The sequence below is a fragment of the Zonotrichia leucophrys genome, chromosome 19, assembly GCF_028769735.1.
Source record: "Zonotrichia leucophrys gambelii isolate GWCS_2022_RI chromosome 19, RI_Zleu_2.0, whole genome shotgun sequence".
NCBI lineage: Eukaryota > Metazoa > Chordata > Aves > Passeriformes > Passerellidae > Zonotrichia > Zonotrichia leucophrys.
This window is the reverse complement of record NC_088188.1, coordinates 542,129-556,281: the sequence shown is the minus strand read 5'-3', so window position 1 is coordinate 556,281 and position 14,153 is coordinate 542,129. Positions and strand designations below refer to the sequence as shown.

Sequence of the window (14,153 nt, the reverse complement as noted above, 5' to 3'; positions counted from 1 at the left end):
TGTTGCTCTTAATTTCCTCTATATAATCAACCTCCTTTCCCTGAGCCTGTGGTTTCCCCTGTCCTGGAGAGTTTCAAGGATCTTTCTGGGTCTCCTCTGCAGGGAGCACAGCCCCCCAGCAGGTATGTGGGTAACCTGGAGGACCACGGGGACCTGGAGCATCCCATCCCCATAGCCCTCATGAGAACTTTGTGACTCGGAGCTCAGGGACCTTATAACCCACCGAGTCTTCAATAGCCCAGATAAACTTTTCCTCTAACCTTTTAAAGTAGACTTAATAAGGACTTACCCAGCTGTAGGCTGGCCAAGATGTGAAAGATCATCTCCAGCTTCCCAAGCTCAGGGCCTCAGGAGATGTCCTCTCCCCAGGAATGGTTGGGGTTGGGGTTAGGGTTAGTTTGGTTAGGACACCCTGTCCTTTGTGTTGCCTAGCTGGGGCTTTCCCTGAAGGCTGTGGTGGGTCCAGACTTGTGCCTGGGGGTCCCTGGTCCCTCTTTGTCCAGGGCAGCCCCAGCAGTACCGTGGGGCCAGGTGGGTCTGGCACACATCTGTGGGACAGGGGAAAGGTGCTCAGGGTCAGTGGGTCAGTGGCACAGCATGTCCCAGCTGAGCCAAGCAGAGCCTGAGCAGCACAGGGCAGTGGAAGCACAAAGCAAGTGGGAGTTCTGAGAAGGCTGACAGCCACAGGAGATCTTATCAGGGTGCATTTGTCCTCCCACTGCTGCTGCCTCCGCCTAATGAAACCTGCTCGTTCTGTCTCACTGGGGAGCTGAGCTGTGCCTGGCTGTTCTTCCACACTGGTTCAGCACCTGCAGAGCCTGCCTGGTACCTTGCCAGGGGGAACAGCTATGGGCACGAACTGAGGGGATCTGAGTGGTGGGAGATGGTGATGATGATTTCCCTGACCTGTTCTTGCAGCACAAGGAGCCACATGAGCTGGTGGTTTCAGGGTACATGATTACCAGAAGACACAGGAAGGTGGGATCAGTTTTCTGGAATCTTCCCTTTGGTCTGTTGGCTGGGTTTTCTCCTCATTACAAGCTTGGGGCTTCCCTCCACCATACACAAACACCCCTTACAAATGGGTTTGGAGATAGAGGATTCAGGTGGGATGGCAGAGTCCTGCACGCTGTGAGAGGTGCCTTGCAGCCACACCCAGATGTGAGAGAGACCCTGCCAGACCCAGTGATAACTCCCTACACACAGGACCCATCCAAGTGGGTCCTACACCCGTGGCAGTCTGCAGTGAATTTACTGCCTCGGTGGTGCCTGGGCTCAGGCAGATGTGACACACAGCTGGTGGCGTTGGGTTCCAGAGGTGACTCGTGCTCATCTGGATGGGCTGGAGGGGCTGCTCAAAGGAGGCGCCTACAGAGCGGTGCCTGACAGGGGCACAGAAGGTCCCCCTGGTACCTCTTCTGGAGAAGGTGGCCCCAGGCAGGTTCTCCTGGTGGCTCCACTGCCACAAAGGGAGCAGCACGTGTGAGATGCCAAACGCCACCCACGCTGCAGCAGGGAGGCACCAGCAGTGGGACTGAGAGCTATGACCACACACAAGGACATGGGGAGGGAGGCAGGACCTCTCTCAGCTGCTCAGGGGTTTGGGGATCACCAATCCCTCTCCGGTTTTGGGATCGGCAAACCTCACTCTGCAGTGGCTCAAGCATTGAGTGGGGCTGGGGACAGGGCCAAACAGATGTCCCCCAGGGTGGCCCAGTGGTTTTCCCTTGAGCATCACTAGCACTGTGCAGCCCGATGTACGATGAGATCTCCATCAAAGACACAGCACGGAAGGGAGGAGGCAGGGAGAGACAGAGCACACGCCTGCCTGCTCCGTGTGCGGGGGGATGGCGGTGCCCTGTCACCAGGGATCACATCACCCATCCTCTCCCTGGCTGCCGCACACTGCTCTGCCACTTGTCCCAGCCCTTTTCAGAAGAGGGTTGTTTCCAGCATGGTGTGTCCGGGAGGTTCTGAGGTTTAGCTCACACTGTAGAAAGGTGTGCAAGCCAAGCCTGGGAAAGAACCAGGCATCCTGGGCAGAGCTGAGGGCATCCCCAGGGCAAAGTCGGGCATCAGCCGGGGGCAGAGGTGGGCATCCTTGCAGGAAATCAGGCATCCTGGAGCAGAGCTGAGCATTCTCGAGGCAGTGATGGGCATCCCTGGGGCAGAACAGGGCATCCTGGGGTAGAGCTGAGAATTCCCGGGTCAGAGCTGAGCATCTCTGGGGTACAGCTAGGTATCCTGGCCAGAGTCGGGTATCCAGGGCCAGAACTGAGCAGCCCTGGGGCAGAGCCTAGCAGGGGCTCGGGCCGTTGCTGTCCCCAAACCCCCATGGCGGCGGCTCCCCGGCCCCGGTGCAAGGGATGTGGTGCAAGGGATGCGGTGCAGGGGATGCGGGGCAGGGGATGCGGTGCAGGGGATGCGGGGCAGGGGATGCGGTGCGGGGGGATGCGGGGCAGGGGATGCGGTGCGGGGGATGCGGTGCAGGGGATGCGGTGCAGGGGATGCGGTGCAAGGGATGCGGTGCGGGGGGATGCGGGGCAGGGGATGCGGTGCGGGGGGATGCGGGGCAGGGGGGGATGCGGTGCAGGGGATGCGGTGCGGGGGGATGCGGTGCGGGGGGACGCGGTGCGGGGGGATGCAGTGCGGGGGGACGCGGTGCAGGGGATGCGGTGCAGGGGGACGCGGTGCAGGGGATGCGGTGCAGGGGATGCGGTGCAGGGGGACGCGGTGCAGGGGATGCGGTGCAGGGGATGCGGGGCAGGGGGGGATGCGGTGCAGGGGGGGATGCGGTGCAGGGGGACGCGGCTCAGCACCGCTGCCCCCGCCGCCGCCTCATCAATAGGCACCAGACCCCGCTCCGCAGCGTTGCCGTGGAAACGGGCGGAGCCGCCGCCATTGGCGGCCCGGGGCGCGGCGCGGCCCCCCCGGTGCCCGGCCCGGCTCCGTATTGATGACTCGGCAGCGGCTGCGCCGGGGGCTGCCCGGGGCCGCGGCGAGGGGCTGGCAGCTCCCCCGGCCCCTCCGCTACGTCATGGGGCCGGGGGCGGCGGGGGCCTGAGGGCGGCGGGAGCAGCCTCCGCACGGGGAGCCGCGGATCCGGGCGGGGACGGAGCCATTCCCGGTGCGGGACGGAGCCAGCCCCGGTGCGGGGATGTTCCTGCTGCGGCCGCCCCCGACCCCGGTCCCGCCGCGGAGGAGCGCGGCCCGGGCTGCTCCCGCCGCCGCTCTGATGCCTTCGGCTTTCCCTCGTCGTGTCCCGACGTGCCGGGCAGCGGAGTGAGCCCAGCGCTGCCCCAGCCATGCAGGAGCCGGAGCGCGGCGTGCCCAGCACGGCCCCGGGGCACAGCGGGGTCCCCGCCGCCTCCGCCCGCCCGGACCTGGACACGCGTGAAGGCGCGGGGGGTGACACGGCCGGCTGCCGGCTGTCCCCGGCCTCGGAGCAGGACGGAGCACCCCAGCCCCAGGAAGAGTCCTCGGGAACCCCCCGCGTCCCTCCGCCGGACGCGCAGCGGGTTCACTCCGCACCGGAGCTCGTCAGGCCGCTGCGAGCGATGGAGCGGACAGACAGAGCCCCCAAGGTAAGGCGATGGTCGGGCTGTGTTTGCTCATCCTGGGGGAGACGCGGGGGAATGTCACCTCGGTACGAGACGGGAACGGGGAATTGGGGGCGCGGGGCTGCGGCTGAGCCACCCGCAAACCCATCCCCGTGGGGCCGGCACCTGCCACAGCCGCTGCCACACACCCGCCGAGAGAAAGGAGCCTTTGCTGTCCTTCAGCACGGATTTCCAGCTGCGTCTGCCCTGGAGGACGCTGGAGCTGGTGCGGGGTCTTGCCGGAGCCCACCTGGAACAGACACAGCCCTGCAGCAGCCAAGGCTGAGCCATCCTTGCAGCATGTACCCGTTCCGGCAGCATCAATGGCTCTGCAGGCAGTGTCAGGGACATGATTCAGTGCCGCCCTCTTCCAGAGCACCCCCTCTCCTCTCTGGGGAGCCCTGGAGGGCTTGGGGCACCCCCACTGCAGGAGGAACCAGCCCCTGCAGGCAGCGCCCAGACACCACGGGCAGTGCAATGCCCGGCCCTGCAGCATCTCCCTAAAAACAGCCCAAAAGTCTTCCTCAGGATCTCACTGCCTTGATCTGGGTCACAGAAGTTCATCACCTCACCCTGTTTAGGACAGCTTGACACCCTTTCCCATGGGGAACATCAGCCATCTTCTTGGGGTCTCCTGGAATCTGGGGAAGCTCTGTGGTGCTTTTAAAACAGGGGAGAAAATGGCTCTTGACTTTTTGTTATTGAGCGCAGGGGAGAAGAGCTGCCCAGTGCTGCTCGGGGTTTAGCAGGGGTGTTTTGAGCAAGGCTGTGCTGTGCTGCTGAGCCCAGCTGGAGAGCAGCCTGGAGCAGCCTGTGGGAGGAACGGCGCCCCTGGAAACCCTCCGGGGGAGAACATGATTTCACTGCAGCCCAGTTTGTAAAGGGTCTGTTCTGAAAGGGCGTTTATTGTGATAATAGGGAAAAGCCACATTGAACCTTGGTTGGACTCTGACCCCAGCCCTGGCTGTGCCAAAAGTGCCACAGTCAAAATATGGGGCAGCAGAATGGGATGGATTTCTGCTCCCACCCCTCTTTTGTATCCCAGGAGTCCAGTCAGTTGTGCCAGACTTACTGTCTTCAGAGAATCCTGGAATGGTTTGGGTTGGAAGGGGCCTTACAGGCCATCTCGTTCCAGCCCACCTTCCACTAGACCAGCTTGGCACAAGCCCTGCCCAGTGCGTCCTGGAACACTTTCCTTTGGGAGAGCCGGCTGGCAAGGGAGGGAGTGGGTGCTCTGTCCTGGTGGGAGCCCGGGTGGGAAGGCTGGGGTTGGAGGGAGGGCAGGTGGCTGGTTCAGAGGGGTGTTTGTGGGTGCTCCAGCAGCTGAACTGCACCTGTGTGGTGGGAGCAGTGCACTGGTTCCTGCTGATCCCTGCAGTGGGTCCCCCCTATTGGTCTCTGTGGAGGGGACTGCTGAGCACCTGCCATCCAGTTTGCCTTGATCCTTGGGCTGCACTGTTTTCCTGCCATCCTGGAGGCTCCTGGCTGGGTGGGAGCCTTGCCATGGCATTCTGGCAGCACCACAGTAGTACCATCAGGTAACCATGTACTATGGTGGGATTGGTGGTGCTGGTGGTGCTGGGATGTGCTCTGGTGCCAGACTGATGGTGCTGTGGGACCGGTGTTACTCTGCTGCATCATGGCAGTGCCACAGTGGCACTGTGATGTCATTTGGGTGGTGCTGGTGGTGCTATGGCAGTACCATCTTTAATATTGATGCTGATATCCAGAAAGGTTACCTTGTGTTTTCCTAGGAAAAAAAAAATCCAGCAGTTTCTCCTGGAGTCAGGTGGCTTTAGGGATGTGAAAGGCTTCCAGTTGAGCCCCAGGAGGGAGCTCAGTGCTGCTGTCCCCAGTGCTGGTGCTGCTGGGCTGTGGAGCAGCAACCCTCCAACCGCAGGACAAGGTGCTCTGTTAGAGCTCAGGCCAACTCAGGCTTGCACAGTTCCCTTCCAAAGCTTGGCTGCTCCTGGCCAGGCTGGGACACACCCTGTGTGTTGTGCTGCCAGAGCCCAGCTTCCTCTAGGACGTGTGTCCTTAGGATGTCAGAGCTGCACTGTGTGAACAGGACAGCTGCTTCCAGGGAGTCCTCTCCTGGTGTAGGGAAGAGCCTCCTGAGGGCTCATCACTGACAGAGTTGATTAAAGATGTTGATTTTATGATGAAGCTCTTGCTGTGTGTCCCAGCTTCTGGCACCACTGCTCAGCCATTCCCTGGGGGCCAGGCTGTGGAAAGGCATTCAGAGAGGCATTAAAACTGTCTGTAGGTCAAGTTAATCTTGGTGTCCTTGCCTGCGTCTCTCCTGAGTGCAGAGCGTGGAGAGCTGTTGCCCTTCTCCCATCTGGGAGATGGCAGAGGAACTCTGCAGTTTGGGAGGTGGGACGAGGGGACACACCTGGAGGCTCCCATCCAGCCCCTAGAAGGCCCCAGAGATGGAAGAGGCTGATCGTGCCCTGACCAGGCAAGTGTTGAATATCTCCAGGGGCTGGGATCCCACAGAGAAATATTCTTCACAGCCTGGGAGGAATTTTCCTTGTTGAGGTTTGTGCTCACATCTCTCCATCCATTTGTCACATGTCCCTACATCCTGCAAGGCACTGCAGGCTCCTTGGCAGAGCAGTGTGTCCCACCACGGCCCCACTGGATAATGCTGTCTGGGGGTTATCACAAGTGTGTCCTTCCTCCTGGGCCTTTGGAATTGCTCCGGTCCTGCTTCCCAAAATTTCTGTGTGGACATAAGAAATTACTTTGCTGCTGAGAATCTCCAGGCACTGCAGGGGTGGGATCCCAATCCAAATAATGAATATCAGAGGAGAAAAACATTGTCTGTGTAGGAAGAATGGGGTTAAAGTGGCATAGATACAGTCTGTCTGGAAATTGGAAAGCTCCCAGAATGCTGTCAGATGGATTTTAGAGCACTTCCCACAAGAGCTCAGTTGCCTGCATCTCCTAGGGGTTGCTGCTCCAGCGGGATCTGCTTTGGCCCTGGAAAATTCAGAGTTGGGAATTTGGGAGAATTCAGAATTTGGGAGTGGGTTGCTGAAGGGAAGGCTCCCTCCTGGTGCCCTACACTGGACAAGGGAAGAGGATCAAATGGTTCACTTTCTGCATATTCCCTGCATCCTTCCCTTCCAGATTACTCATCTCCCCAAGCTGCCCAGATCACTCATGGAAGGGATGAGCTCAGCAGCTGACCATTCCCTGTTCCCATCCCAGAACCACACAGGCAAGGGGCACACTTAGGGTGCTCTGAGCTGGTTCCTGTGATTTCTTCTCAATCACAAGAGGTTGCTTTGGATTTGAATTTCTTAAAATCCTAGCCTCAGCTTCCCTTGAGGTCATGTGGAGCTGAGAATATTCAATAAATCTGTAAGCCCAACTGAAAATGCTTAACTCAAGAAGCCTTCCAGTGAGTAAGAATTTAAATAGCTGCAAAAAAAAAACCCAAAACCAACACCAAAACGTGTTGGTTCCAGTGGGGCCTAATAAAACAAAGCAGAGACACAGAAAGAATTGTAAAATGCTGGTAAATATCCTCCACATCAAGTGCTCATGCCAAGCTGCATTTAATGATAAGCTCAGTGCCTTTTGCAGGAATTTGTGGTCTTTCAAGAGCTTCAAATTTTCCATTGGCAAAGCTGGAAAGCTGTTCCTTTAGTGTCTGAGGGTGTGTAGAGCTGCACCCTTGACTGGGAAGGGAAGATCAGCAGGATGAAAGATGGCAGTAGGACAGGGAGAACTTGGGCCATGGAGCCGGTTCTTGCCACCTCTTGCAATCCCAATTAAAAGGCTGTATTCCATCATGCTAAAATCTGAGTAAACTAATTTTCCTTGGCTTGGCAGTGCACATGCAAATGCCTTAGTGCTGTTTGCTGCAGCACTATGGATGCATGGCCATCTCAGGCAGCTGCCTGCCAGGAAGAGCCAGTGCCTCTCTATTTGTAGGAATGAATGGAAAACAAGGCAAAGTGACACTATGCTCATTTTAGCTCTTTTTTTGATTAAGCTCATGCCTTTTGTGCAAAGACATGTTCAAATGGTTTGGCCAGGTCACTTGTGTGGGATGTGGAGGGTGAGTGACACCAAGTAGTGCCTCCTTGCTGTGTCCTTGGCTCCTCTGGGCTGGTGGAGATCAACTGGATTTGGGACAGGGCTGTCACACCATCTTGCTGTTGGCCATTGCCAGACCATGACCAAGGTGAGCAAGAACACTGATCCCAACCTCGAATTACAAAATCCCAAAGTGGTTGAGTTGACCGTTAAAGCTTATCCAGTCCCACGCCACCATCCCAGTCTGCTCCCAATGTCCAGCCTGGCCTTGGGCACTGCCAGGGATCCAGGGGCAGCCCCAGCTGCTCTGGGCACCCTGTGCCAGGGCCTGCCCACCCTCACTGGGAAAAATTCCTTCCTATCTAATCTTGCCATAACCTGGGCAACTGGAGCAGTATTTTAGCCAATGTGACCCAAAATAAAATGTATTCTTGGCCCCTGGGAAGCTTCCAGTGATTTGGAAAATGGGAAGAAGTGGGTGAGAAACTGCAGTGCAGATTTCTGAGCAAAAACTGACTTGTACATACAAAATCTGCCCCTTGGCTCCCTGATGTACTCTGCGAGGTGGAAGAGCAAATACACCTCTTCAGAGCTGCATGTCTTGAGGAATCAAGTATTTCCACTTAATCAAAGCACACCTGTGATCAGGATGTTGCTGCTGAGGCTCTGTGGTGAGGAGAGTTGGTGTTGACTTTGCAGGCCATGATCCTCTTAGAGGGCTGTGGCTCTTCTGTATGGGCAGGGGATTGACTGAGCTGCAGCTCAGTGGCTTCCCAGGGTGAAGGCAGAAGTCTCATGCCTTTCTTGGGAGTGTTTCTCTGGATTAGAGTTTCTGTTACAGGAAAGATGAGATATCAGAGAACAATCTTCCCTACTCCAGCCATCAAACACCAAACCTGGAAAGAAAAAAATTTTATCATTCTTCACCAGGGGCTTTGGGGTATTTTGCTTGTTCACAAAATAGAATTATCTGACCCATGGCATCCAGAAAGAGTCCAGATGCTCAGCAAAGACCTCAGGGTGGTCTGGGCCTGAGCCTGCAGTGCTGGGAGCTGCAGACTGACCTCTGCTTAGAGCTAAGCAACAAAAATGTCTTATAGTAAGCCAGTACCCATGTTTTAGCTCAAATAATTTGCAATGTGCATGAGTACACAGCAGCGGAGGTTGCGAAGTCTTTCTGTGTTTTCACTGAAGTTTTTCACACATTGCTTCCCACATCTTCTACATTTTGAGTTTTTTTAATATAGTGGAAATAGTGTTGCATGAGCTACTTCTCTGCAGATTCAATGATTTGTTCAGCAGCACCCAGAAAATTCTGCAGTGGGGGAAAAAGACAGCTTGGCTGTCTTGGCTTCAGAATGTTGTAGCCTGACCAGGTTTTGTGGTGCACAGCCTGTCTTCCACACATTCCCCAGGCGGGCAGTGAAACAGCAACGTCCTCTGAGTGCAGTGGGGATGAGCACAGTCCTACTTTACCAAGAGTGGAGCTTGGCCAAATCTTTCTGGAAGCTGGTAAGAGACAAGGGAGACACTTGTACACCAGTGCTTAAAGGGTAGTTGGGAGAACAGGCTTTGTACCTCTTTTTCACCTTACAAAATGCAGATATCTTTCTTACAAGGTGTGTAGGGGGCAAAGACCCTGCAGGGGAACACAGGGATGGCCATGGGTCACACAGTGGCCCAAGAGCCATGATGAGAGCCCAAGAGCCCAAGAGTGATGTTCCTGTACTTGAGGAGTGTTGCACAACCTGGTGCTGCTGCAGGTTATCTGATGGATCAGCTGCAGTTTGTGGCTGCACACAGCCTGGGATTGCAAAACACTCTGTGCTTAACACGAGAGAGCTGGGTCACAGCTGGGGAAAGCCTGTCCAGGCCACACAGACCTCGTCATGCCTCTGCTTCAGGTGGGTCGTGGCCATCTGGAAGCAGGGACACATCTCCGTAGCCACTGGAGAGCAGGACCAGCAGCAAACTGGCCAAACAAAAGAACTGGCAACACCAGCAGTGTCCAGCCAGATGAGAACCTGCGCCCTGAGCAGCACCTGTCCCTTGCCAGTGCTGCCCCATGGCTTCTCCAAACCCTCATTCCTCACAATTCCCTGCCCTTTTCTCTGTCTGATGGTGAAGGATGAAAAATCACATGTGCAGCACCTCAGGAGCATTTCAGAGCCACCTTCCCGGCAGCCATGAGGTATTTCAGTGTCATTTTCTCTCGTCTCCTTGCAAATCCTCATGCCTTTTGGATTTGCTGTCAAACGTGAGGAATTGTGTTGCATTGCACTCTGGACCCAGCTGCAGCCTTGGATTTTGGAGAGCTGATCCTCTGCCTTGGGAGTTTATTTTCCATTCACACTCTTCCCTGTCTCAGTTTTGCAGGAACATTAATTTCTCCCTGGTTGGGAGGTTGGAGAAGCTGAGCTCATCAAAGGACAGTGAGCCAGGTCCATCAGGCCTATTGAGCGGATTATTCTCCTGGAATAGCTCAATTTGTGTTCCTGAGATTCATAATGGTGCTTCCAGAGAAGGTTTTAAGATAGAGAAAACCTGTTTTTTCAAGACTCTAATTTCAGCTGCATCTCATTTTAAACATCCAGTCAGGAGCATATGAAGAGCTGGTCAGAGGGTGTGCAGGAGAGGATGCCTGGGGAAATGCAGAGAAACAGCAAATGTATAGTGACTGCTCCCCTGAATATTCCCTCAATATCTTCCAATTCATGGCTCCAGCACTCCTCATGCTGGAGGCAGGATTTTTGAAGTTAATAGCCTTGGATGGATTTTTTCTTCCATGAATTTGTTACATGGGGTGATAAAAATCAGATAAATGAGGAAATCACATAAATAAGGGCAAGTAGTAGTCTGGAAGAGGGATGGGCAGCAGGAGAAAATGCTGACTGATGGAAAGGGGAGTTGGCAGCACATAGGGCTGTGGGGAAGTGCCCTAAAGGCACAGGCACAACAGAGATGTTTGTGTCTGAAACCAGGAACGGTGCAAAATGCAGGAAGGAAGCAGGACAAGTACAGTGGGACACACTGCCTGCCAGAGTGGCAGGATAATCAAGCTTCATCCCAGGCATGTCTCTTACTTCTCCCATAGCTTTGCAGCACTGTCCGTGTTCCCTGGGTGGGGATGTGCTGGCTGCTCGCTGTGCTGCAGCTCTGGGGCTGGCTCTGCTCATTGACCCAACAGGAGGTGAGGCTATTTTTGTCTTGCTTTTGACATGCAGTGAGGGCACTGCAAAAGAGCAGCCTATGGAAAATAATTTTGTCCTGTGAGGTGGCTGATTCCCTTGAAACTGTCTGGAAATGAAGAAAATGGATTGGCAATGACAGGCTTCATTTCCAAGTGAAGAGGATTGAGAAATTAAGGGAACTAATTACTAAAGTCAGATGGAATGAACAGCTAAAGGGCTTTGGCATGGTGGAGCTTGAGGACAATGATTTCAAATGAAGGAGAGGTGGTTAATTTAATATATCCGAGATAGCAGGAGAGCTGGGATAGCTTCACCTGGGTCACTCTGCAAGGTGTCTGCAGAGGGGGGTTGTATTCAGAGACGGCTCCTGCACAGCAAACCTAGGAACTGGACCCTGGATCAGCTGCAGATGGAGAAATCAGGACATCTTGAAATTGTCAGTGGTTTGTACACCTTTAAATTGTGTGTGGTTTCTACACCCTCAAATTAGGTATGTTTTCAAATCAGCTGTGTGCCTGTTTCCTGAGGCCACCTGAGACCTCCTGTTCATGGGGCTACCTGGTAAATTCCCCCTCCCTGTCTGGCTTTCGGCAGGGATTTCAGAGCCTGGCTGGGTTTAGACTCTGGCTGTTCCCCGGGGCTGGCTGGGCAGCCCTGGGCGGGTGGGTGCCAGCCCGTGCTGCGGTGCCAGCGCTGCCCCAGCCGCATTGCAGAGCGTGGCTGCAGGCAGTGCCTGCCTCATTTACTGTCCCCCAATGGCCTCCTGCAAGTTTTCTGCAGGACTTCAAGGGCTGTGCTGAATGCTAGGTGCTCCAGAGGGATTTTGCCTGCATGACCCATTTAACAGTCTGGCTGGGCACCTCTCCCTGCAAAAGCTGCTGCAGCTCTCCAGTCCATTTGAAGCTTTCAGGTGAAAAAGCAGCAGTTTTCTGGCAGCTGCTATGCTGAGGCTTTTCTTTCTTTGCTGTTTTCAATGCATCTTGTAGAAACTTTGGGCTCTACCTGCCAAAAGAGATGACAGATGAAACACAGGCTTCAAAGCCTCGTGCCTGCTGCTCTCCTCCCTCAGCATCCCTGCTGTTCTGCTCCTGCCTTCCTCTCATTTTAGAAACTTTCTCTATGGCAAAAGACCATGTCACTTGTGTTAATTTTCAGGTTAATTTTTTACTGGCCAAGGATGCTTCTGATCTGGAGAATGTGGCTGCCCAGAGACCCTCTCTGCTGCCCCATGGTGTCAGCTCTGCCTTGGCTCACAGAAAACCTCCTTGACCAAGAAATGCATTTGGATTCCAGCTCCTGCTGACACTTCTGTATGTCTTCATCTGGATGAGTCACTTTGGGGGGAGCCTCTGTGTCTCTCCTACCTAATGATTTCTTCCAGCTCCCCATGAAAGGCACCATGGGAGCCCTGAGTGCAGGCAGCAGCGAGGCTGCGCCGTGCAGCGCGGGATCGTCAAGGAACTGCAGAGCGGTTGATAAATTAAAAGCCATTTCATTACAGGAAATGAATGTTTAATGAGCGTGGGATGACGTCTAGACAGCCCTTCGGTTCCAGGCTCTCCGTGGTCTTGGAGGAGGGCTCAGCTGACGCAGCCAGCGCTGGCTCAGAGCCAGCAGGAAGGTTTGGCACAGCTTTTGTGGCAGTGAGGTCCCCGCGCGGGACGGACGTCCTGGCACAGCAAGGATCTCCTGCCTCCACGTCTTCTTGCTGCTGCTGTCCCTTGTGCCTCTCTGGGCAAAGCCCCAAGGAGCTGCAGCTGCAGAGGGACGTGCTGGCACAGGGGACACTTGGCCCCATGCCTGGCCCCAGCCTGGAGCACACAGCCCTGCTCCGTGGCACTTTGCCTGGGGAGGCTGCCACATCCACAGAATGGGAAGGCACATGCCAGCCTTTGCCATGTCATGGGCTCTGGAGTCGTGACACAAAACCTGGGCTGAGCTGGGGACAGCCTGGCATGGTGGGGGTGAGGGGTTATGTGCCTTTGTATCTTGCTCTAATGAAATTGTTTATGGCTGCAGAAATGGGATTTCAAATGCAGAAATTTGACTGCAGTCAAATTTCCCCAAAATATCCTCCTGCTGTGCTGGAGGTGCTGATTGTCCCCTACTGAAGCCCCATGCTGCTGATGTCAGAAGTCCTGGCCGGCTGCTGGGGGAGGCAGGAGCACATCAGCTCCTCCTCAAAAGCTCTCCTGCTCTCATTCCAGCACAGAGGCTGCTGGCTCATGGTGCTCGCCCTGTCTCAGGGACAACCACAGACAAGAATTTTGAGGTCTCGTGACTGTGGCAAAGAGATGGAAATAATGCACTTTGACTTCATTGCAGGGCTGCCTGCTTGGCTCTGGGGGTGGCAGCAGGGGACCAGCCTGAGGCGCTGCCATGCACAGGACAGGAGATCCTGGTAGGACCCCTCTCTCCATGAACCTGCCCTGTTTTGTCCCGTCTTTGTCATCTGCAGTGCCCCCTGTGTGGATTCCCAGGCCAAGGAAGTGCTTTGTTGTTCATGGAGCTGGTGATGGATGAAATGGTCGCTGGGACACCTCACTGTACCTGTAAAGGTACAGGGATAGGACTGATGTTGCAGGAGCTGGTACCGGGCACAGTGCTGTTGCACATGGCTCCCAGGGGAACTTCCTGGCATCCCTGTGATGCTGGGTTCAGGGATTTCCTTTGTTCCTGGGCCTAATCGTCTCTGGAAGTGGCCCAAAGTTGTTGGAGAGCAGGAGAGGGCACCCAAGTGCTGCAGTGTGGTGTCTCCAGGAACAGAGAGAGGAAGATGTATTCTTGCTTTGCAACCTGTGGGTAGCAGTACAGTCTCCTTCTATGGGGCATTTCACTCCAGTTTTCACAAACCTGGGATATCTGTGGGGAGGGTGGGCATCTACAAACCACTCTGTCAAAAGTCTGTCAGCTTGTGGCATGTCATATCCTGGTGTCTCAAGTGGTTGATGGGAGACATCATGTGAGGCTGATGGGAAGGGCTGGGTGTTGTCTTCTGATTTTTTTTTTTTCGGTAGTTGTTGTTTTCAACCTCTTTCAGCTGTGTTTTCCCTCCCTGCTTTGTCAAGGCATTTCCATACAGGTGTGAGAGGTTGGGAGAGCCATGAACATGGCACCATGCTGGGGAATTCAGTGGGAAGGACTTTGTGGCACTGGTCTCTTGCCCTATCTCTGCGACAGACACAATGGAGAAACCAGAATTGTTCCAAAGTGTAATGTGTTTTACCCAGTCTCAGACCTCCTAGAGCTGAGCTCCTGTCTGAGCTCTTGCTACCAAGAAAGCTTGGGCAGCATTCCTTTGGGAGTGAGAGAT

General features: G+C 55.2%; 1 protein-coding gene across 7 annotated transcripts in view; it reads left to right on the top strand.

Moving 5' to 3' along the window:
* Positions 1–2,975: 2,975 nt before the first annotated feature.
* TSPOAP1 (TSPO associated protein 1) overlaps positions 2,976–14,153 on the top strand; it is a 68,277-nt gene continuing 57,099 nt past the window's right edge. For all 7 annotated transcript variants that reach the window (XM_064729162.1, XM_064729163.1, XM_064729160.1 and 4 more), the window contains exon 1: positions 2,976–3,584. In XM_064729162.1, the coding sequence (XP_064585232.1) occupies positions 3,306–3,584 (279 nt within the window). In that variant the 5' untranslated portion in view covers positions 2,976–3,305. The remainder of the gene's footprint in view (positions 3,585–14,153) is intronic.